The sequence below is a fragment of the Cherax quadricarinatus genome, chromosome 3, assembly GCF_038502225.1.
Source record: "Cherax quadricarinatus isolate ZL_2023a chromosome 3, ASM3850222v1, whole genome shotgun sequence".
NCBI classification, from domain to species: domain Eukaryota; kingdom Metazoa; phylum Arthropoda; class Malacostraca; order Decapoda; family Parastacidae; genus Cherax; species Cherax quadricarinatus.
Genome location: NC_091294.1, coordinates 56,208,797 through 56,231,627, shown reverse-complemented (window position 1 = coordinate 56,231,627; position 22,831 = coordinate 56,208,797). Strand labels below are relative to the sequence as shown.

At 39.5% G+C, this 22,831-nt stretch overlaps 1 protein-coding gene across 11 annotated transcripts in view; it reads left to right on the top strand.

Annotated features, from left to right (window-relative positions):
• Positions 1–22,831, top strand: part of Spf45 (splicing factor 45) — a 234,094-nt gene that overhangs the window by 76,207 nt on the left and 135,056 nt on the right. For 9 of the 11 annotated variants that reach the window (XR_011392857.1, XM_070091877.1, XM_070091909.1 and 6 more), the window contains 2 exons: positions 13,030–13,147; positions 13,284–13,365. Coding sequence is in view for 10 of the 11 variants with exons in the window: in XM_070091877.1 (XP_069947978.1) it covers positions 13,030–13,147; positions 13,284–13,365 (200 nt within the window). In the remaining variant the exon portion in view is untranslated. The remainder of the gene's footprint in view (positions 1–13,029; positions 13,148–13,283; positions 13,366–22,831) is intronic. The other 2 variants (XM_070091882.1, XM_070091924.1) reach the window with 1 other exon arrangement.

Sequence of the window (22,831 nt, the reverse complement as noted above, 5' to 3'; positions counted from 1 at the left end):
AAAGAGAAAAAATCTAACACAAAGTGGGAGTTGTCACAGTTGCTCTTTGCTGATGACACTGTGCTTTTGGAAGATTCTGAAGAAAAGTTGCAAAAGTTGGTGGATGAATTTGGTAGTGTATTTAACCCTTTGACTGTCGCGGCCGTACATATACGTCTTACGAGGTACCGTGTTTGACGTATATATACTCATAAATTCTAGCGGCTTCAAATCAAGCAGGACAAAGCTGGTAGGCCCACATGTGAGAGAATGGGTCTGTGTGGTCAGTGTGCACCATATAAAAAAAATCTTGGAGCACACAGTGCATAATGAGAAAAAAAAACTCCGACCGTTTTTTTAATTAAAATGCCGACTTTGTGGTCTATTTTCGTATAGTATTTATGGTTGTATTCTCATTTTCTTGGTCTCATTTGATAGAATGGAAAACATATTATAGAAATAGAGGTGATTTTGATTGATTTTACTGTAAAAAGAACCTAGAAATGGAGCTCAAAGTAGGGGAAATGTTTGATTTTTGCCAATGTTCAAAAGTAAACAAATGATGCCATTGTCCAATAAATGTCCAACTAGCCATTCTAATATGCAGTCATGAATGGGTTGATGTTATTTATACAATTATTACAGTATTGCAGTAGTCTGCATAATAGTAAATCTTCTATTTTTTGTTTGAATAAAAATTCAAAATAGAAAGCAAGAGTAATATCAGAGGGGCCTGGAGACATGACTGATGAGCAAAGAAAATGTTATTTTAGAGCCAGGAATGTCTGCATTGTTCATTCTGGACCATATTTTGAAATTGTCATATTTTTTAGTTTTCGTGAAATTGGCCAAATTGCAAATTTCTGACCACATTATTAGGTAGTTGAAATCGGTAAATGGGCAGTTTCTTGTACTCAATCGATAGAAAAAACGGAGTTCTAAAGAAATAGCTATGAGTTTGGGCGACTGGAACAATGGAATTAGCCGAAAATAGGGCTCAAAGTGGGCGAAATAGCCGATTTGTAAACAGCGCCGAGGTCGCTAACTTCGCGAGAGCATAATTCCGTCAGTTTTCCATCAAATTTAGTTTTTTTGGTGTCATTACAATCGGGAAAAGATTCTCTTATCATTTCATAAGAAAAAATAATTTTTTTTTTTAAATTTTGCGACACCAGGAGACACCTCAGGATTGGGGGTTGCGACAGTCAAAGGGTTAAAAGAAGAAAATTATAAGTGAATAATGTATAGGAAAGAATAAGGTGATGAGTATAACAAAAAGATTAGGTGATAAAAGATTGGATATCAGATTGGAGGGAGAGAGTATGTTGGAGGTGAATGTATTCAGATATTTAGGAGAGGACATGTCAGCAGATGGGTCTATGAAGGATGAGGTGAATCAAAGAATTGATGAGGGGAGAAGGGTGAGTGGTGCACTGGGGAGTCTGTGGAGACAAAGAATTTTGTCCATGGAAGCAAAGAGGGAAATGTGTGAGAGTATAGTTATACCAACACTCTTATATGGGTGTGAAGCATGGGTGATGAATGTTGTAACAAGGAGAATTCTGGAGGCAGTGGAGATGTCATGTCTGAGGGCAATGTGTGGTGTGAATATAATGCAGAGAATCCATAGTTTGGAGATTAGGAGGCAGTGTAAGATTACTAAAACTATTATTCAGAGGGCTGAGGAGGGGTTATTGAGATGGTTTGGACACGTCGAAAGGATGGAACGAAATAGAATGACTTCGAGAGTACGTATATAATTCTGTAGTGGAAGGAAGGCGAGGTAGGGGTCAGCCTAGGAAAGGTTGGAGGGAGGGGGGTAAAGGAGGTTTTGTGTGCGAGGGGTTTGGACTTCCAGCAAGCATGCGTGAGCGTGTTAGACAGGAGAGAATAGGGACAAATGGTTTTTAGGACTCGATGCGCTGTTGGGGTGTAAGCATGATAACATTTATGAAGGGATTCAGGGAAACTGGCAGGCTGGACATGAGTCCTGGAGATGGGAAGTATAGTGTCTGCACTTTGAAGGAGGGGTGTTAATGTTGCAGTTTTATAGCTGTAATGTAGGCATGCCTCTGGCAAGACAATGATGGAGTGAATGATGAAAGTTTTTCTTTTTTGGGCCACCCTGTCTTGGTGGGAAACAGCTGATGTGTTAATAAATAAAAATTGTTTGGGTGAGTGCAAGTGTAAAATAGGGAGAATTACAGGTATCGAGAGTAAGTCTATTTTGTTTTGGATGTGTTCACGATACAAAAAAGAGAATAGGTGGTTTTCACATAGGTGATGATTGGGTGTGTTAGGGAGGCAAAGTGTTTTTTTAAAGGTAGTTTTGAAAATGGTGGTTGAGTCTGCAGTTCTAGAGTTTTTGGGCAGTGAGTTTCAGATTTTAGGTCCTTTTGTGTACATTGAGTTTTTGAAGAGATTTAGCCAGACACAAGGACTGCCATAGAGATTTTTTTGTCTGGTACTGTCTGTGAGTCCTATTGCAACTATCAAGAAAGTGCTTTAGTTCAGGGTTAATATTAGAATTTGTGGTTCTGTAAATGTAGGTTGCACAGTAGTAGGTGTGGACGTTCTATACAGTGAGTAAGTTTAGGTTTTTGAAGAGTTGGGGGGGGGGTGGAGGGGGTGCTGATAATTCTTATTGCAGCTTTTTGTTGGGTTATTATTGGCTTTAAGTGGGTTGCTGGCATTGATCCCCAGGCACAAATAGCATAGGTAAGGTAGGGATAGATGGGTGAATAGTATAGTGTGAGTAGGGCTGATTTTGGTACATAGTAACATATCTTTGAGAGGATCCTAACTGTTTTGGTTACTTTTTTAGTTATGTGTTGGATATTGGTGTTGAATTTCAGGGTGCTGTCAAGGTGCAGACCTAGAAATTTGCTCTCATTATGTTTAGAAATAAGAGTGTTGTCTTTCATAATGTTCAGTTGGGCATCACCTGTTCTGCTCCCAAACATAGTGTACAAGGTTTTGTCAATATTAAGTGTAAGTTTATTGACAGCCATCCAGGTCGATATTTTTACTAGCTCTTCGTTAACAGTAGTGTTGAGTGAAGCAAGATTAGGGTGAGAGATGACATAAGTCATGTCGTTCCCAGAGAGAATAGGTTTAAGTTGTTATAATATGTTAGGAAGATCACTGATGTATAAGAGGCAGAGCAAGGGGCCAAGGACACTTCCCTGTATTGATATCTGTTAGTAAGGTAGGATTTGAAATATGTAAGTGGCCTCTTATACCATAATGACCAAGTTTGTGGAGTAGGATGCTGTGGTCTACTGTATCAAAAGCTTTCCTTAGGTTTGTAAAGAGTTCTAGTGGATATTCATTTTTTCCAAGTGCTGTGTAAAGCAGGTCTAGCATTTTTACAATTGAGTCGTTTGTGCATCTGCTTTTCCTGAAGTCAAATGGGCAGGGGTTGAGGATGCTTTGTGCTGTTATAAAGAGTATAATCTCTTGTGCATGTGTTTCTTGAAGATTTTGGATAGCAAAGGTAAGCTTGATATTGGCCTGTAGTTTTTTATGTCTGTGGGGTCACCACCTTTGTGTATTGGTGTAAACCTTACTATCTTGAGTAGTGTCAAGAAAGTGCTGGTTTCTAGTGATTTGTTAAAGAGTAATGATATAGTGGGCGAAAAAACATGAGCCGGTCGTTTGTACAATAATGGCAGGTCGTGAGCCATATTTCCTGATTTATTTTTAAGTGACTTAATAATCGTGGTGACTTCTGTGAGCTTGGTTGGTGCAAGATAGAAGGAAGTTGGGAAATTCCCCTCAAAATAATTACTCGCTTGGGCATTGGCACCTAGGATTTTACTGGCGAGATTTGATCCTGTGGTGGAGGAAAAGTGAAGAGTGAAAGAGTGAAGCGATCGAGTTGAGCCTTGTCTCACTGTGACAGGTTAGAACATGTTCTATAATCTTCTCTTTGTTTCTCCCCTCCCACTCTTGGTTCCTGAGCTATAGGGTTAGTCTCTTTTTTTTTTTTTTGTGTCAGACCTCGTATAAATTGGGGAACAAGAAAAGAGGGGGACGTGTCAGCCTAGGATGGGTTGGAGGAAAAGGGTAAATGAAGTTTTGAGTGTTATGAGCTTGAGCATCCAGCAGGTTTGTGTAAGTATGTTAGGACAGAATGAGTGAAGATGAGTAGATTTTGTCTTGATATACTGTTGGAGTGTGAGCAAGGTAACATAAAGGGATTCAAGGAAAATGTTAGCCATATCTGAGTCCTGGAGGTGGGAATTAGAGTGCCTGTGCTCTGAGAGAGGGGTGAGGATGTCACATTTAGAGGGCCATTTAAATTATGGTGTCTTCAAGACAGCAATTAAATTAACGATCGTAAAAATGTTTCCTTTATTTTTGAGTCATTCTTCCTCAGTGGGAGACAACCATTGTAGTAAAGAAAACAAAAAGAAAATGAACTTCTCATACAAATGACCCAGCACATGTGGAAAAAATAATTATGGCAATTTCAGTGCTGAACATAGGTAAATGTCCGGCATGAAAATTTTGACACAATTTATCACACCATATTTAGTGTATATTAAGAAAGAGGAAGACTAGGTAATCTGCTGCACTGTACTGCCACTCACAGGTTCAGTACAGACACTCATGATCACATCAGACTATAGAGAATGACCCACCACAAGACACTAACTTCCTATCCCTGACACAGGGTTACTATAGACAGTGGTCTTCATCATCATCATCTGACAGCACAGAGTGACCTTCTACTAGACTGGCTTCCTACTCCTGACACAACCAGTATATTCACTCATCATCAGATTAATTCAGTTAAGCAGTTTCATAAATTACCTGAGGATTGAGGATTGTTACAATATTTTATTTTATGGAGGATTATACATATAACATGACATTTAGCTTGCCTATACAGTAATATCATTTTCGTAGTAAATATTTGGAAGACAGTAGTTATAATTCATATACAGTGGAACACCAGTATCCACTGATTCAGTATCCGTGGTTTCAGTTATCATCGGTTTACTGTGGCCCAAAAATACCTCTTAATTTTGCATAATAATGGCCCCAAAGCACAAAAGTAGAGAGGCTGGCAGTTCTTCAAATCCCAAGAGAAGCTTTGAAGTGCTTCCCATCAGTGAAAAAGTGATAATTCTCCACTTCTTGTGTATAATTTATCAATTAAACATTATAATAGGTATGTATAGGACTTATATACAGTGGACCCCCGGTTAACGATATTTTTTCACTCCAGAAGTATGTTCAGGTGCCAGTACTGACCGAATTTGTTCCCTTAAGGAATATTGTGAAGTGGATTAGTCCATTTCAGACCCCCAAACATACACGTACAAACGCACTTACGTAAATACACTTACATAATTGGTCGCATTCGGAGGTGATCGTTATGCGGGGGTCCACTGTATATAGGGTTTGCTACTATTCGCAGTTTCGATATCCAATGCAGGTCCTTGGAATGTATCCCCTGCAGATATGGGGGTCCTACTGTACATATACAGTGGAACCTCAAATTTCGAAAGTATTGCTTATCGAACTCTTCGAAAATCAACCACTTTTTTCGAACCAACTTGGTCCTTATTATCGAACTCACCCCTGCTTTCGAACCGCCGGGTACTGGGCCTGTCTGCCAGCCTGCTTTGTCCGCATCCGCACTCAGGCGCCGTTAGCCAGTCTGGCTTTGTTGATGCTTGAGTGAACACTAGCCTGTGGTCCCATTCAAACATTTTACGATTAATTCATTGTGTTTAGTGCTTGTGGGGCTGTGAAATAAGCTGCCATGGGCCCAAAGAAACTTGCTGGTGGTAAAGAAAGTGAAAAACACCATAGATGTGAACAAAATAATACAGAAGTATGAGAGTGGTGTGTGACTTGTTGAGCTTGCCAGGATGTACGGGAAAAAACACGTCTACCATCGCTTCTATCCTGGCAAAGAAAGAACAAATCGAGGAAGCTGATGTTGCGAAAGGTGTTGATATGCTAACCAAAAAAAGACCACAGACAGTCGATCAGGTTGAGAAGTTGTTGCTGGTATGGATCAAGGATAAAGAGATTGCAAGTGATAGTGTTTCAAAGACGATTATTTGTGAGAAGGCAAGGAAGTTGCATGCCAATTCAAAGATTAAGGAGATTTGCGCCAAGTGGAATGATGTCCACATTTTTGTGAAGAAGTACCACCCTGAGCAAACTGAAACAAACCATCTTTGCAACAAGTTCAGTGACAAAACCATGTCTCATTTTAGGGAAATCTTAAAGAAGCTCCAGAAACAGAGGACTGTGGACAGTTATTTTGTGAGACAGGGGTCCAGTGACTCTCAAGCTGGTCCTAGTGGCATTAAAATACAGAGAAGGGAAGTAACCCCAGAGAGAACTTTGATACCTAAAATCCTTATGGAGGGGGAGTCCCCTTCCAAACACTAACCCCAACTCCCTCTCTTCTCCTCCCTATCTTCCAGATGCCATCACCAGTCTTCAATAAAGGTAAGTAGAAATGTTATTTTATATGTTTATTTAAATTTATTAATAATTGTACCCTATATTTGTTGTGTATGTAAAACTATAATGTGATACTATCTATAAAATGTATTTTTTTGTGAATATTTTTGGGTTTCTATAACGGATTAATTGTATTTCCATTATTTCTTATGGGAAATGTTGCTTCGCCTTTCAAAATTTTTGACCTTAGAACTATCTCCTGGAATGGATTAAGTTTGAAATTTGAGGTTCCACTGTTTGTTTTAATTATTTTTTTATGTGCCTAGTCTAGTAAAATAGTAATTTTTTTTTTTGTACTGGGGCATATGTTTAGGTTGAACTACTTAGTTCAGTGATAGGCTTATTTTATAGTGGAGCAAGTTTTTTGTATTGTATTACTCTAAGGGTGGTAAATAAACACAGAAGCAGTTATTTACAATCTATTGGTGATGTTTCACCTGTACAGTGGGCTTCATCAAGTCACAAATGGGTAAATCTGGAAAGTGAGAGTGATTATCTGAAGAGCAGTGAGTAGAGGTGAAGTGAAGAACAGGTGAGGCACAAGTCCTGTCAATTTCCAAAAATTCTAGAAGTTTAATGGCCAGAGGTTCAGCTAAAGTGTAGAAACTGTTGTTTCAGTTGAGACTGTTGGAGATACTGATGAGTGCAGATTCAAGTTATCTTCTTCAGTGTCGTTATCCTTGGCAGTTAGTAGTGCTTTTGATGAATGGTTTTGAAAACCGACAAGCTGAAGATTGAGACACTTATGCAATGTATGGGAATCTTTAAGGAAATGTTTCCCTCAGCCTAAGGGGCTGATTACCTCAAACTCCTCTCCTTACACATTTCTGCTTTGTATTGGACCGATGAAGCCACTGTGTGGCGAAACATTTCCTTAATAAAGATTCCCATATGTTGCATAAGTGTCTCAATCTTCAGTTAGTAGTGCACCAGTGAAATTCATCAAGTGATTGGGGTAATTTCAGTGTATGTTGCAGGTGTTGTTAAGGTTGCCCATACTTCTGGCATACTGGTCTGAAGTGTATTTATGGAGGTCTCTGGCTGTCTCACCTTAATAGACTTGCTCATACTTGTTACATGGATTGGTGTATACACCTACAGTGACTTGAGTTATGTTCGTGGTGTTTCTGTCTGGTGATGTCCCTGATGGTAGTAGAAACAATGGTGACTGTGTTGAGTTTATTGTTGGAGAAAATTGTGTAGATATATTTGGCAATATTGTTGCTGGGAATACTCTTTCCATGAGGAAATTTTTCACCAAGCTACACAAACCTCAATATGTCAATAACATTATGAACTCTTCCAGACATAACACCACCAATAAGAGAGACTTAGTCCTCCCTAAAAATTCCATTGTGAGAAACATCTCCAAGATCTCTAACAGCAGATTCAACATAGTCATCACTGTCTTTACTACAATCAAGGACATCACCAGACAGAAACTCCACCAATATAACTCAAGTCACCACAGGGTTATACACCATCCCATGTAATAACTGTGACCAAATCTACATAGCTTAGACAGTCAGAGACCTCCATAAAATACAGTGAACCCCTGGTTATTGGCCAACTCGATTATCGGCGTTTTTTTGGCGCCTGGTTATCAGCCATTAATTCAGTTATTGGCCATTTGGGAGGGATCCATCCACTGGCTGGGGCCGCTTGCAAGTCAGTTTGGCTTTGTCTCTGGGCGAGTGAGGAAGCTTCGGCTTATTCATCCAACCATTTTGCTATTATCCATTTTTTTGTGGTTATTGATCGAGTACAACTGCAAAATAAGCAACCGTGGGCCCAATGAAATACGTTACATAGTATATATGAAAACATGCAATGTTTATATGCGATGTATATTTAATAATAATCACTGGTCTTATTTTACGTTAATATAGACATTTTCATTAATCCATCTATTATATATTCAAAATTATGTAAGAAACGTGTTACATGGCATATAAACATGCAATGTTTATTATATGCGATGTATATTTAATAATCACTCTTTGCCACATTAAATGTCTTATTTTACGTTAATATAGACATTTTCATTAATCCATCTATGATATACCTACCATCCGACTTACGACCGAGTTTGGTTCCGAGAAACTGGTCGTAAGTCGAAATGGTCGTAAGTCGAACTTTACTACTGAATATCAACAAAACATTTTTGTAATGACTTTATTTTATTGTTTTATTTTGGTATTTCATGTTTTACTTTACTTTTTATGTTGTTAGTACTGTATTTTATACTGTAAGGTTTAGGATAAACACTGTGTACAACACAAATTGTTGTTTATTTCCCAGAAATTTGGCATAAAAAACACGGTCGTAAGTCGAGTGGTCGTAAGTCGAGCAGGTCGTAAGTCGGATGGTAGGTGTATTTTCTTCAAAATTATATAAGAAACACGTTATGTATCATGTAGCATATAAACATGCAATGTTTATATGTTATCAAGTGGAGAGTGGGATGGAGAGTAAACATTACGTTTTCTCTGATGCAGCGTTAGAGAAAACTGTGAATCTGGCGACTGGTGCAGTAACCGCCCTTCATATGCATTTGTTTACAATTCTTGGCATGAATTATTCATTACTCTTCCCTTTGTTTATGATGGCATCAAAAGATAGTTGTTAGAAATGATTAAACTCAGTGAATATGGTAACAATATGGCTGTGTAGTGTAATAATATGGCTGTGTATTGTTATATAGCTGTGTAGTGTAGTCCAGGGGGGAGGGCTACATACATGTACTGTACCTACATCTGCTGCTACCTACACAGACTTCCTACAAATAAATACTACTCACCTCTTGCCCTGCATTAAGACTACAAATATTTTAAGGTTAGTAATGAATGTACTGTAGTAGTAAATGACAGATTAAATAAGTGTGTGCAATGTGGACTAGGGTGCAAGCTTTTCTAGAGAAACACCACACTGACCAAGCTGAAACAAGCCATATCTGCAACATGTTCAGTGACAAAACCCTGTCCCACTTCAGGGAAATCTTAGAGAGATGCCAGAAACAGACCTCTATGGACAAATTTGTTGTGAGGCAGGGGTCCAGTGACTCTCAAGCTGGTCTTAGTAGCATTAAAAGACAAAGAAGGGAAGTAACCCCAGAGATAGCTTTGCTACCTCAAGTCTTTATGGAGGGGGATTTTCCTTCCAAACACTAACTCCTCCCTCTTTCCTCCTCCCTGTCTTCCAGAAGCCAGCATTAGCCTTCGATAAAGGTATGTAAAACTTACATAATTGTTAAAAAAATTATATTTTTTTTTGTGAATATTTTCGTCTGGAACGGATTAATTGTATTAACATTAATTCTTATGGGAAATATTAATTCGGTTTTCGGCCATTTCGGTTATCGGCTGACCTTCTGGAACGGATTACCGCCGATAACCAAGGGTCCACTGTACAGTGAACTTTCTAATTAATGGACTAGCAGTGGGGAATGGGAGTGTATGCTATTGCTGATTGTCTGTTGTTTCCAAATTATGAAATACATTTTTCATAATAGTTGGTTCTGGAGACACTACTGGACATACAGTACATAGTAATCTGTAAAATAGTACAGTGAAGGTGTGAGAAAGGGAATGCGAGAATGGAGGTAGGTAGGTGTGTGTGTGTGTGTGTGTGTGTGTGTGTGTAATGGTGGTTGGGTTTGAGAGGGTGAGTTTCAGAAAGTTTGGGTGGGCATGTTGGTAGGGGATATGAGAAGACAGGTGGGTGAGGGTGTAAATGTGGGTGGGTAAGAGAGAGAGGGGTTGGGTGTGAGGGGTGGGTATGAGAGGGTGAGTACAAGAGAGGACATAAGGGTGTGTGGATAGGTGAGAGATTGGTATGAGAGATGGTTGGGTAGGTGGGTGCTTGTTAGAGGCTGGGTTTAAGATGGTTGGTGTGAGAGGTGGGTATGAGTGTATGTTTGTGTGAGGGTGGGTGGGGTAGGTGGGCAAATGTAAGAGGGAGAGTGGGTACATTTGTGAATACAACTGAATGAAGGTGTTGTGGAGAAGAACATCTCCTAGGCTCCTACACTGATCCACCTCTCTGCCTTTCCAGCATCATCACTCCACCTCACCTTCCTGGCTGTCCAACCACTAACACAATGTAAATACTAATGGAATCTATAGTATAAATTTTCGACCCTCTCTACAAAAAAGAAAAAACTCTTTATATATATGCAGGGAGGGAGGGAGGCAGTGAATCGGTGGGTGGAGGCAGTGAGGGATGAAGAGGCAATGAGGAATGCAGTGAAGGCACACAACCATTAGTGCCTCCCTCCTTGGTTCTCAGTCAATACCTCCTCCCTTTCTTTTCCGCTCAGCTGGGGCTGGGGCCTCTCTCATTGGGTCGGTGGCTGGCCACCCTTCATACACCTGACATAAACTCACAACTAATACAATGTAAATAGTAAGTCTTCAATCTTTACCAAACAAATGTAAGCTCTATATGCATGCATACAGAGTACATACAGAAAGTATAAGTGCATTGGATAAAAAATTAAGATGAAATATGGACAATATCTAGAATTATTGACTTTTTTATTTTCCATTTTATGTGATACTTCCAAGGTTTATCGGGCCCATTTTTTTTTTGGTCCAAAATTACCAAAATACATTCACGAGAGGTCCATTAATGAGGGGTTTTACCATGCAGTATTTGAAAATACCAATATGCCAGCAGAACAGATAACTTTAACAGTGCTTGTATAATGTACCAAATTTCCCACAACTAATTGATGAATTGAAATAGTGCATTACTAATTGATTGATTTCATCAATAAAGGCTTCTAATAACTGTAACTGAATCCCTTTACCAGTAAATAAATAACAAAAAGGCACAATACCGTGACTGGAACGATACACAAATAACCCGCACATAAAAGACAGAAGCTTACGACGACGTTTCGGTCCGACTTGGACCATTGACAAAGTCACACTAACAGAGGAGGAGCAGGGCGGCTATATATAGGCAGGAAGAGGTGGAGGTAGTAGTAGTGGTAGTAGTAGTGGTGGTAGTAGTACAAGAATTGTATATAATACCGACAGGATGAAATGACACATGCACAACACCCGGGCATCCCCACCGTAGACGTTTCGCCATCCAGCCAGCCACTGGATGGCGAAACGTCCACAACAAAGACAACCAGACGCCGCACATGTGTCTAATTTCATCAGTAGATGTAGTAGAAGAAGAAGAGGTAGTAGTAGTGGTAGTGGTAGAAGTGGGAAATAAGGAAGACGAGCCAGTCAAATACAAAGGAAGGGGAGCACTGCAAGAGAGCTAGAAACCCACAGAGGGAGAGCAAGCGCACCGAGGTGCGTGAAAGGGGAAGTGGTGAAATAAAATAAAGAAGGAACAGAAACACGAGACAGGAGAGAGAAAGACAACCCAGAGGAGAAAAGGAGAGAGGAAAGGGGAAGAGGAAGAAGAAAAAGAAGAAGAAGAAGAAAAAATGAGGATTCAGGTTAAGTCACGGGTGTTCTGAAGTTTGGAGCATTTTACAATGTAGTGGGAGAGGAAGGCATCTACAGAGACGAAGCCAGGGCTAAGGTTCATACAAGGAAAGTTGTGTATAAGAGAGGATTCAACTAAACGGCGACTGTTCGAGTTGGAAGTAGGGAAGACAGTTTTAGCAGAAGACCAGTCAATAGGATGGCTATGATCTCTGACGTGACAGAAAAGAGCATTGTTAGTGTCGGCAAGCCTAACACTATTTTTGTGCTCCCTAAGTCTGTCAGAAAGAGATCGACCTGTGACTTAACCTGAATCCTCATTTTTTCTTCTTCTTCTTCTTTTTCTTCTTCCTCTTCCCCTTTCCTCTCTCCTTTTCTCCTCTGGGTTGTCTTTCTCTCTCCTGTCTCGTGTTTCTGTTCCTTCTTTATTTTATTTCACCACTTCCCCTTTCACGCACCTCGGTGCGCTTGCTCTCCCTCTGTGGGTTTCTAGCTCTCTTGCAGTGCTCCCCTTCCTTTGTATTTGACTGGCTCGTCTTCCTTATTTCCCACTTCTACCACTACCACTACTACTACCTCTTCTTCTTCTACTACATCTACTGATGAAATTAGACACATGTGCGGCGTCTGGTTGTCTTTGTTGTGGACGTTTCGCCATCCAGTGGCTGGCTGGATGGCGAAACGTCTACGGTGGGGATGCCCGGGTGTTGTGCATGTGTCATTTCATCCTGTCGGTATTATATACAATTCTTGTACTACTACCACCACTACTACTACCACTACTACTACCTCCACCTCTTCCTGCCTATATATAGCCGTCCTGCTCCTCCTCTGTTAGTGTGACTTTGTCAATGGTCCAAGTCGGACCGAAACGTCGTCGTAAGCTTCTGTCTTTTATGTGCGGGTTATTTGTGTACCCTTTACCAGTGTGTCAATATCTCATATCATTACTGACCTAAGCTATATTAATGCAGTACAGTATTATTTTTGTGGTATTCTCCCTTTGCAACAATGAATATTTTGATCTTGCACTAAAAGCACAAAAATAAGGAAATGACCTTGTTCTCTGGTAGTAAATATTTATTATTACAGTACTTGTATTTACTGGCAGGAGTTTGGAAGAACATCAGGAACATCCCCATATGTTGGCTCCAGTGACCCTGAATGGAAATTTATCAATGAATATGACCCAATATGGCCCAATGATTATGAGAAAGTGGTGAAAGGTAAAGTGAAATAAATTTAATTTTGTTCTGCACACAGTGTAGAAATTTATTTTGCTGTCTTTATTATTGGGTATATTAATTGAAATTTCACTTAACTGGAAAATTTGTGAATGAGACCAGTGCTTATTTATTTCAGAAATGAGAGAGAAGAGAGACCGAGAAGAAGAAGAAACAAGAATAAAGGAAAGAGAAGAAAGGGAAAGAAAAAGAAGGGACAGGTAAGTTAAAGTTTAGTAATCGTAGCAACAAGAAAATGAATTTTACATTCTAGGTTGTCAGAGTAAGATTACCCAGTTATTTATAACCTGATGAAAATAATTATACAGGGAAAACAATGTTTTACTCTATGTATAAATCTCACTAATATGTACAGTGTTGATAACATTGTTGGGTTTAATAGTTTACATTTGTATTACATGAGCAAACCTCAGAGAGTTGGGCTCTACACTGGGGATGCCCTGGTGCTGATGAAGGGTTCTTCATCCAAAGAATTGAAACTGCCCTCCCTTTCTTTCGATCAAACCTGTGTGCCTCCAGTTTATCAGACTGTGTATGACCCTGATGCGTTAGCACATCCCCGTGAATATAAAATACAGTATAAATAATAATGAAAATCATTTTTTTAACACTAGCCATCTCCCATTGAGGTAAGTAGGAGATGGCCAGTGTTTTACTAAATGTAAAAAGAATGACTTCTGTTTTTCTTTTTGGGTCACCCTGCTTTGGTGGGATATGGCCGGTTTGTTAAGAAAAAAGAAAAAACTTTGTAAGTTCATTTGTCACACAACTGCCCTTTGCCAGTAGTTTGCCCCAGCCTTGTGGTGCTTTATAACCCATATGGCTTAGCTGCATCTTGTGAACAATATAATAACAATAATTTTTTTTTAACACATTGGTCATTTCCCACAGAGGCAGGGTGACCCAGAAAGAAAGAAAAACCCAAAAAGAAAGAAAAAACTTCCATCATCATTCAGCACTTTCACCATCATTCATATATAATCACTGTCTTTGCAGAGGCACTCAAATACGACAGTTTAGATGTTCCTCCAAACAGTCAATATCCCAAACCCCTCCTTTAACCCCTTTGAGGGTCCGTCCCATAGTTTTATGGCTTTGAAGCCAGGGTCCAAGCCATAGTACTACGTTGTGAGCTCAGCTCACTCAGATAAGATGTGAGCGGTAAATTTGGGCCTAGATATGAGAGAACACATCTGTGTGGTAAGTGTGCATCATATAAAACAAATCCTCATTGTCATTATGCAGCACGCAGTGCATAATGGCAATTACGGTTGTAATTGTGGTTTCTTGGTCTCATTTGTTGGAAAGGAAGATTTTTTTTTTTTTTTTTTTTTCAACAAGTCGGCCGTCTCCCACCGAGGCAGGGTGACCCAAAAAAAAAGAAAGAAAATCCCCAAAAAGAAAATACTTTCATCATCATTCAACACTTTCACCACACTCACACATTATCACTGCTTTTGCAGAGGTGCTCAGAATACAACAGTTTAGAAGCATATACGTATAGAGATACACAACATATCCCTCCAAACTGCCAATATCCCAAACCCCTCCTTTAAAGTGCAGGCATTGTACTTCCCATTTCCAGGACTCAAGTCCGACTATATGAAAATAACCGGTTTCCCTGAATCCCTTCACTAAATATTACCCTGCTCACACTCCAACAGATCGTCAGGTCCCAAGTATCATTCGTCTCCATTCACTCCTATCTAACACGCTCATGCACGCTTGCTGGAAGTCCAAGCCCCTCACCCACAAAACCTCCTTTACCCCCTCTTTCCAACCCTTTCGAGGACGACCCCTACCCCTCTTTCCTTCCCCTATAGATTTATATGCTTTCCATGTCATTCTACTTTGATCCATTCTCTCTAAATGACCAAACCACCTCAACAACCCCTCTTCTGCCCTCTGACTAATGCTTTTATTAACTCCACACCTTCTCCTAATTTCCACACTCCGAATTTTCTGCATAATATTTACACCACACATTGCCCTTAGACAGGACATCTCCACTGCCTCCAACCGTCTCCTCGCTGCTGCATTTACCACCCAAGCTTCACATCCATATAAGAGTGTTGGTACTACTATACTTTCATACATTCCCTTCTTTGCCTCCATAGATAACGTTTTTTGACTCCACATATACCTCAACGCACCACTCACCTTTTTTCCCTCATCAATTCTATGATTAACCTCATCCTTCATAAATCCATCCGCCGACACGTCAACTCCCAAGTATCTGAAAACATTCACTTCTTCCATACTCCTCCTCCCCAATTTGATATCCAATTTTTCTTTATCTAAATCATTTGATACCCTCATCACCTTACTCTTTTCTATGTTCACTTTCAACTTTCTACCTTTACACACATTCTCAAACTCATCCACTAACTTTTGTAATTTTTCTTTAGAATCTCCCATAAGCACAGTATCATCAGCAAAAAGTAACTGTGTCAATTCCCATTTTGAATTTGATTCCCCATAATTTAATCCCACCCCTCTCCCGAACACCCTAGCATTTACTTCTTTTACAACCCCATCTATAAATATATTAAACAACCATGGTGACATTACACATCCCTGTCTAAGACCTACTTTTACCGGGAAGTATTCTCCCTCTCTTCTACACACCCTAACCTGAGCCTCACTATCCTCATAAAAGCTCTTTACAGCATTTAGTAACTTACCACCTATTCCATATACTTGCAACATCTGCCACATTGCTCCTCTATCCACTCTATCATATGCCTTTTCTAAATCCATAAATGCAATAAAAACTTCCCTACCTTTATCTAAATACTGTTCACATATATGTTTCAATGTAAACACTTGATCTACACATCCCCTACCCACTCTGAAGCCTCCTTGCTCGTCCGCAATTCTACATTCTGTCTTACCTCTAATTCTTTCAATTATAACCCTACCGTATACTTTTCCTGGTATACTCAGTAAACTTATTCCTCTATAATTTTTACAATCTCTTTTGTCCCCTTTCCCTTTATATAAAGGGACTATACATGCTCTCCGCCAATCCCTAGGTACCTTCCCCTCTTTCATACATTTATTAAACAAAAGTACCAACCACTCCAACACTATATCCCCCCCCCCCCTGCTTTTAACATTTCTGTCATGATCCCATCAGTTCCAGCTGCTTTACCCCCTTTCATTCTACGTAATGCCTCACGTACCTCCACCACACTTACATTCTGCTCTTCTTCACTCCTAAAAGATGGTATACCTCCCTGGCCAGTGCATGAAAAGAAGATATATATGAAAGGAAGATATATTACAGAAATAGGGATGATTTTGATGGGTTTTAGTACTGAAAATAGCTTGAAATTGAGCACAGAGTAGCAGAAATGTTAGATTTTTACTGATGTTCAAGAGTAAACAAATCACATCATGTATCCAATACATGTCAGCTGGTGGGTCTAATGGGCATTCACGAATGTGTTGACATTATTTATACAGTTATTACAATATTGCATAACAGCAAATCTTCTATTTTTTGGTGTGAATATAAATTCTTTTTCTGAATAAAAATCAAAATGAAATTCATGTGTAAAGCCTGGAAATGTAACTAACTAACAGAGGAAATGTTATTTTAGTGCCAGGAATGCTTGAATTGTTTATTCTTGACCCTATTTTGAAATTGGAATATTTTGAACTTTGTGTGAAATTGGCCAAATTACCAATTTCTGATCACTTAATTGGATAGTTGAAATAGTTGATTGGGCAATTTCTTGTGCTCAGTAGATAAAATGGAACACATACTAGTGAAATAGCTAAGAATTGGGCAACTGGAACAATGTAATTGGCTGAAAATCGGACTCAAATTGGGCAAAATTGCCGATGTGTAAATACAGTGGACCCCCGGTTTACGATATCATTTCATTCCAGAAGTATGTTCAGGTGCCAGTACTGACCGAATTTGTTCCCATAAGGAATGTTGTGAATTAGATTAGTCTATTTCAGACCCCCAAACATACACATACAAACGCACTTTCATAAATACACTTACATAATTGGTCGCATTGGGAGCTGATTGTAAACCAGGGGTCCACTGTATTTGCTGACACAGCAAAATTCAGGAGAGCATAATTTCGTCAGTTTTTGATCAAATTTCATGCTTTTTTGTTTTATTACCTTCAGAAAAAAATTATCTACCATTTCAAAAGATTTTTTTTTTTTTTTTTTTTTTAAATTCTTGGACCCTCTGGGGAATTTTCAGATTGGGGGTCTGGACCCTCAAAGGGTTAAATTGCAGGCATTGTACTTCCCACCTCCAGGACTTAACCCTTTGGGGGTCGGCAGGTCCTCTCAGAGACTTGTTCTCAGGGTTGGCCAAATTTCAAAAAAAAAAAAAAAAAAAAATTTTCTTATGAAAAAATATTTTTTTTTCTAAACATTATAGGCTAAACAAAAATTTTTTACCATCAATACTTATCGAGATATGGAGGCGTGAAGTGTACAAAAAGTGAACAACATCTGGTAACATCGCTGACTGCCGTCACCCCGTATTCTTTTATTTACTTTTTTATGTACAGGTCCGCCATCACAAATCCGGCAATCAGTTATTCGGTTCCTTCAGTTATTCGGCACTAATTTTGGCTAGCATAATTTCAAATTTCCAGGGTCGCCACACCAACCTGCTGGTACTGTTTGGTGGTGCTACTTGCTGCATAAGTCATTCCAATTTCTTTTTCTCCATTTATTGTTTTAACCTGCTTACTTTTAGCCCAAGCCATGGTTCCAATGAATAAAAGAAATGCTTCTCATTATGTAAAGCACCTACACAGTACATTATCCATTAAAGATAAGGTGGCTTTGAAGCCACTGTCGGTTGCCATGAGCTCAGTCTCATGAAGCAGGAGAATATGCTTTATTATTATGCTAATATCAACAGTACAGCTTATTTGCCTATCACAATTGATCTAATATGACATAAGAAACAATATAAATAACATAAAACATGTTAAATACTCCAGAATGAATAATATTTGGCATAACACTGAGCAGTTCGACGGAGGTATGAACAGGATATGGTAAACAAATACCATTCTCCTATCCTTGTCTTGGGGGCTTATGTTAGAGAAAACGGAGTGTAGCACAGGGCTAACTATGATATACACTCGTACTCCACCATAAACATGAAACAAAAAAGTTATTTTCTCTCAATAGATTATCACACATAGCGGCATATGTGTAGAGAACCTAGGATAACCCCAAAAAAGTCAACGTGGCTTATTTTTAGTACCTGGCTTGGGTTAACCATATACGATTTTTGGTAAATATTCGATTCCCAGCTAGGGTAGAAACATTAGGCGTGTTTCTTTACATCTGTTGTCTATGTTTACCCATCAGTAAATGGGTACCTGGGTGTTAGTCGACTAGTGTGGGTGTTATCCTGGGACACTGACCTAATTTTCTTGAAATACTCAGCATAACAAAGTGCCTTTCTATACAGTAGTATGTCACTGATGTCAGCTAGGCCTGTATACCTTGTACATGTATGTGTAGTAAATAAAGATATTATTATTATTATTATTATATTATTATTATTATTATTTTCTCAGTTTTTTGTTGGGTTATCTTATTCAAACTAGGGCAATGTATGATGGAAAGATACTTCTTCACGTACACCAAAAATGAAAGAAATCAGACCATAAATAGCGGAGTTCACCTCTCAGCCATTAGCGGCTGCTTAGTGGTATATTTTTGTATGGTTGTTATGGTTATATTCTCATTTTTTTGATCTCATTTGGTAGAATGAAAGATATATTACAGAAATAGATATGATTTTGATTGCTTTCATGACGAAAAGTACCTTGAAATTGCGTTCACAGTAGCGAAAATAAGTGAATGGGCGGTTTCTTGTACTCAGTTGACAGACTAGAAGTAAATAAGTTTATTCATGTATACATAAATACAGTCACATAGATTATCATACATAGCAGTGTATGTATAGAGAACCTAGGATAACCCAGAAAAGTCAGACAAAGTGACTTATTTCCAGTACCTGGCTTGGGCTTGCCATATATGATTTTTGGTAAATATTTTTTTTTTCTCATTTGTTGGGCTATCTCATTGAAACTTGGGCAATGTATGATGGAAAGATGCTTCTTAACGTACAACAAAAATAAAAAAGACTGATGATAAATAAGGGAGTTCACTTCTCAGCCATTAGCTGCCTCTTTGCAGTATATTTTCGTATGGTTTTTATGGTTGTATTCTCATTTTTTTGGATTCATTTGATAGAATGGAAGATATATTACAGTAATAAACATGATTTTGATTGCTTTCATGACGAAAAGTACCTTGAAATTGAGCTCAAAGTAGCGGAAATGTTCAATTTGTGCCCATGTTCAATGAACTGTGTAAGTCAAGTTGGTTAATTTTATTAAGTGTATTCTAACTTAACCACTCTGTAATTCGGCAAACTCAGTAATCCGGCACACTACAGGTCCCAATGATGCCGGATTTGTGATGGAGGACCTGTACTATTTTCTATTATTTTTTAATTTTTCTTTTTCCAAGTAACTTTTATGGCCTGTGAGACCAATATGATCAGTATTTTGTAAGTTATTTCTTTTTCAATACTACACAATAACGGCATAAACACTGTTGTCATTGTTTTGTTTACAGAAAATATTTACACAAACAAAAGATATGAAATGTTGTTTATTACTATTTTTCTATGTTTTATATACACATATACAGTCACAGGGAATGTTTCTAGAAGTTCTGCAGCCTGTGGAAGTCTTTGAAACATGGTGTCATGCACAGTGGTGTTTTACATTCCTCACATAAAATGAGTGTCTCTGCGTTGTTGTGGGCGTTTTCTTGTATGTGCACAGACGTAACGCCTCTTCTGAGCCTTTTTCTTGAAAGCAGTAGCTGGCAGTTTTACCAGGAAGTGATCACCATGCTTCAAACGAGAAGGAAGTTGTTGAAAATTTGGTGGGCGGTCTATTGCAGGTGTTGTTCCTTGGTACTTGAATATTATTTGTCTGATGACAGACAAACAGAATTCGCCGTATGGTGGTTTGTTTCTGGTCCTCATCTTACACATATTATAAGCATTCAGCATGGAAATGTCCAGAAGATGGAAAAAGAGTTTTATGTACCACTTATAACTCTTGCGAACACAATCAGCAAACCCAATCTGCATGTCACATTTGTCCACTGAATGCATATTGAAGGTGTAATCAATCACAGCTGCAGGTTTTAGAATGGATTCATTGCTCTCTCTATGCTGCCTGCCAGTGTCTGCCATTTCATTAGGATGAACTGATGACAACAGTGTGACATCTCGTTTGTCATGCCACCGAAATGCCATGATGTCATTGGCAGCAAACGCCTGCACCTCACCTCTACGAGTGCCAGCGTCAAACCTGGGGATATGTTTCCGATTTGCACGCACTGTGCCACACACATCTGTCATGTTCACTCGCAAAAAATCACAGAGTGTGGGGCTTGTGTACCAGTTATCTGTATATAATATATGCCCCTTACCAAGGTATGGTTCTATCATTGTTCTAACCACATCACCAGAGATGCCCAATAACTTCCTGGTATTTTGCAATGTATAACTTCCAGTGTACACAGTAATATCCAATACCAGACCACTGTAACAGTCACTAAGCACAAACAACTTTGTACCAAAGCATTTCCTCTTGCTTGGTATGTACTGCTTGAAAGAGAGTCTTCCTTTGAACAGAATCAAAGACTCGTCAATTACAAGCTTCCTGAAGGGATAAAAATACATATTGAATTTCTCTTTCAGATTCACAAACACATGTCTAATCTTATATAACCTGTCGTTTCTGTAAGGCCTGGTTTTGTCTGAGAAGTGAAGCATACATAACATTAGCACAAACTGATTCACTGGCATTATATCACTGAGACCTGGGGTTGCAATCAGGTGGTCTGTTGACCAGTATGATTTCACTCTGTGCTTATACACATGTGGCATAAGCATTATTGTGGCAAAGAAAAGATACATCTCAGCCACAGTTGTCTCCTTCCTCTGGTGTAGACGTGATTTTGGTGAAAGTATTGTGTTTGCCATGATGTACTCGTAGTATGTTTTACTTTCCATGGCAATACTTTCCATCAGGGGTTTGTCAAAGAATAACTCGAAACATTCTAGTTCAGTGGCATTGTTTCCCAGTGTACAACATGGCCATATTCTAATTTGGTTGTCATCAAACTGGTGGAGATTTGGAAGAAAATTGACAGCTTCCTGCCAATCCCAGGTGCGGTCTGCTGGTGGGTACTGGACAATGACAGGTGGTTGTGGTTGTGGAGGCTGGTGTGGTGGGTGGGTGGCAGCAGCATGGGTGGCAACGGTGTGGGTGGCAGCAGCGTGGGCGGCAGTGGCATGGGTGGCAGCTGTGTGGGTGGCAGCATGGCCCACTGTTGGTGCCTCATGCCCGGCACCACCACTACCACCACCTTGCACATTTTCCATCCCAATTGCAACAGTATCTTCGTCATTTTCACTGTCTGTTCCTGTTGTACAGCCACGGGATGTACTCCGAGATACACTCCTTCCCCTTGGAATAGCATATGTCACACTACCAGAGCGCATATATCGTCGTATATACTGACGCTTCACTGGAGAATATTCCACTTCACTATCACTACTGGAACTATTTTCAAGAGCTTGTAGTTCATATTCACTATCACTATCATCATCAGTGCTCACATCTGAATCTGGGATTTGGGAAAATAGGAGTTTCCTCTTTGATTCTGGTACAACTGAGCGTGAACAAGATGGCCCAGCAGCAGAGGTGGAAGGCTGAGGGTCGTCTGGGTTTTCCTCACTATTACCGATATTATGGTCATTACTTTCGGTCACTACCTCACCAAAACCTTGAAACTCATCTTCACTGGCACTTCCATCAGTATTAGAACTGTCACTGGGGAACAAGTGTCCCAATTCACCCAGGAGTGAGGAACTTCTTACCGCGAGGCATGGTGGACATTGTGTACTAAGATGGCGTTCCCACAATGCACCACTGGGTCCCAGATTTTTTTTCTACCGCACACACACACCACACAGATCCATTCACATCTAGGCCTACCAGCCTTTTCCCGCAAAATTTGATGGCGCTAGAATTTATGCGTACTAGTATGTCAAAAACCCCTGCGCATAAGCCGTACTAGTATGGCCGAAACCCCGAAAGGGTTAAGTCTGGCTAACCAGTTTCCCTGAATCATAAGAACATAAGAACGTAAGAATGGAGGAACACTGCAATAGGCCTACTGGCCCATACAAGGCAGGTCCTTATCAAAACGACCCCTACCCAAAGCTACCCAAGAATATCCTCCTGTATGCAATGACACCAATCAAACCCAGCACCTCCCACTCATATATTTATCCAATCTCTTTTTAAAACTACCCAAGGTCCTAGCCTCGATCACCCTACTCGGGAGATTGTTCCACACATCCACAACTTTGTTTGAGAACCAATACTTACCTATGTCCTTTCTTAATCTAAATTTATCCAACTTAAATCCATTATTTCTGGTTCTTACCTGGTTCAACACCCTCAGTACTTTATTAATATCACAAGAATGGTATATAATACCGGGCATCCCCATCGTAGACGCTTCGCCATCCAGCCAGCCACTGGATGGCGAAACGTCCACAACAAAGACACC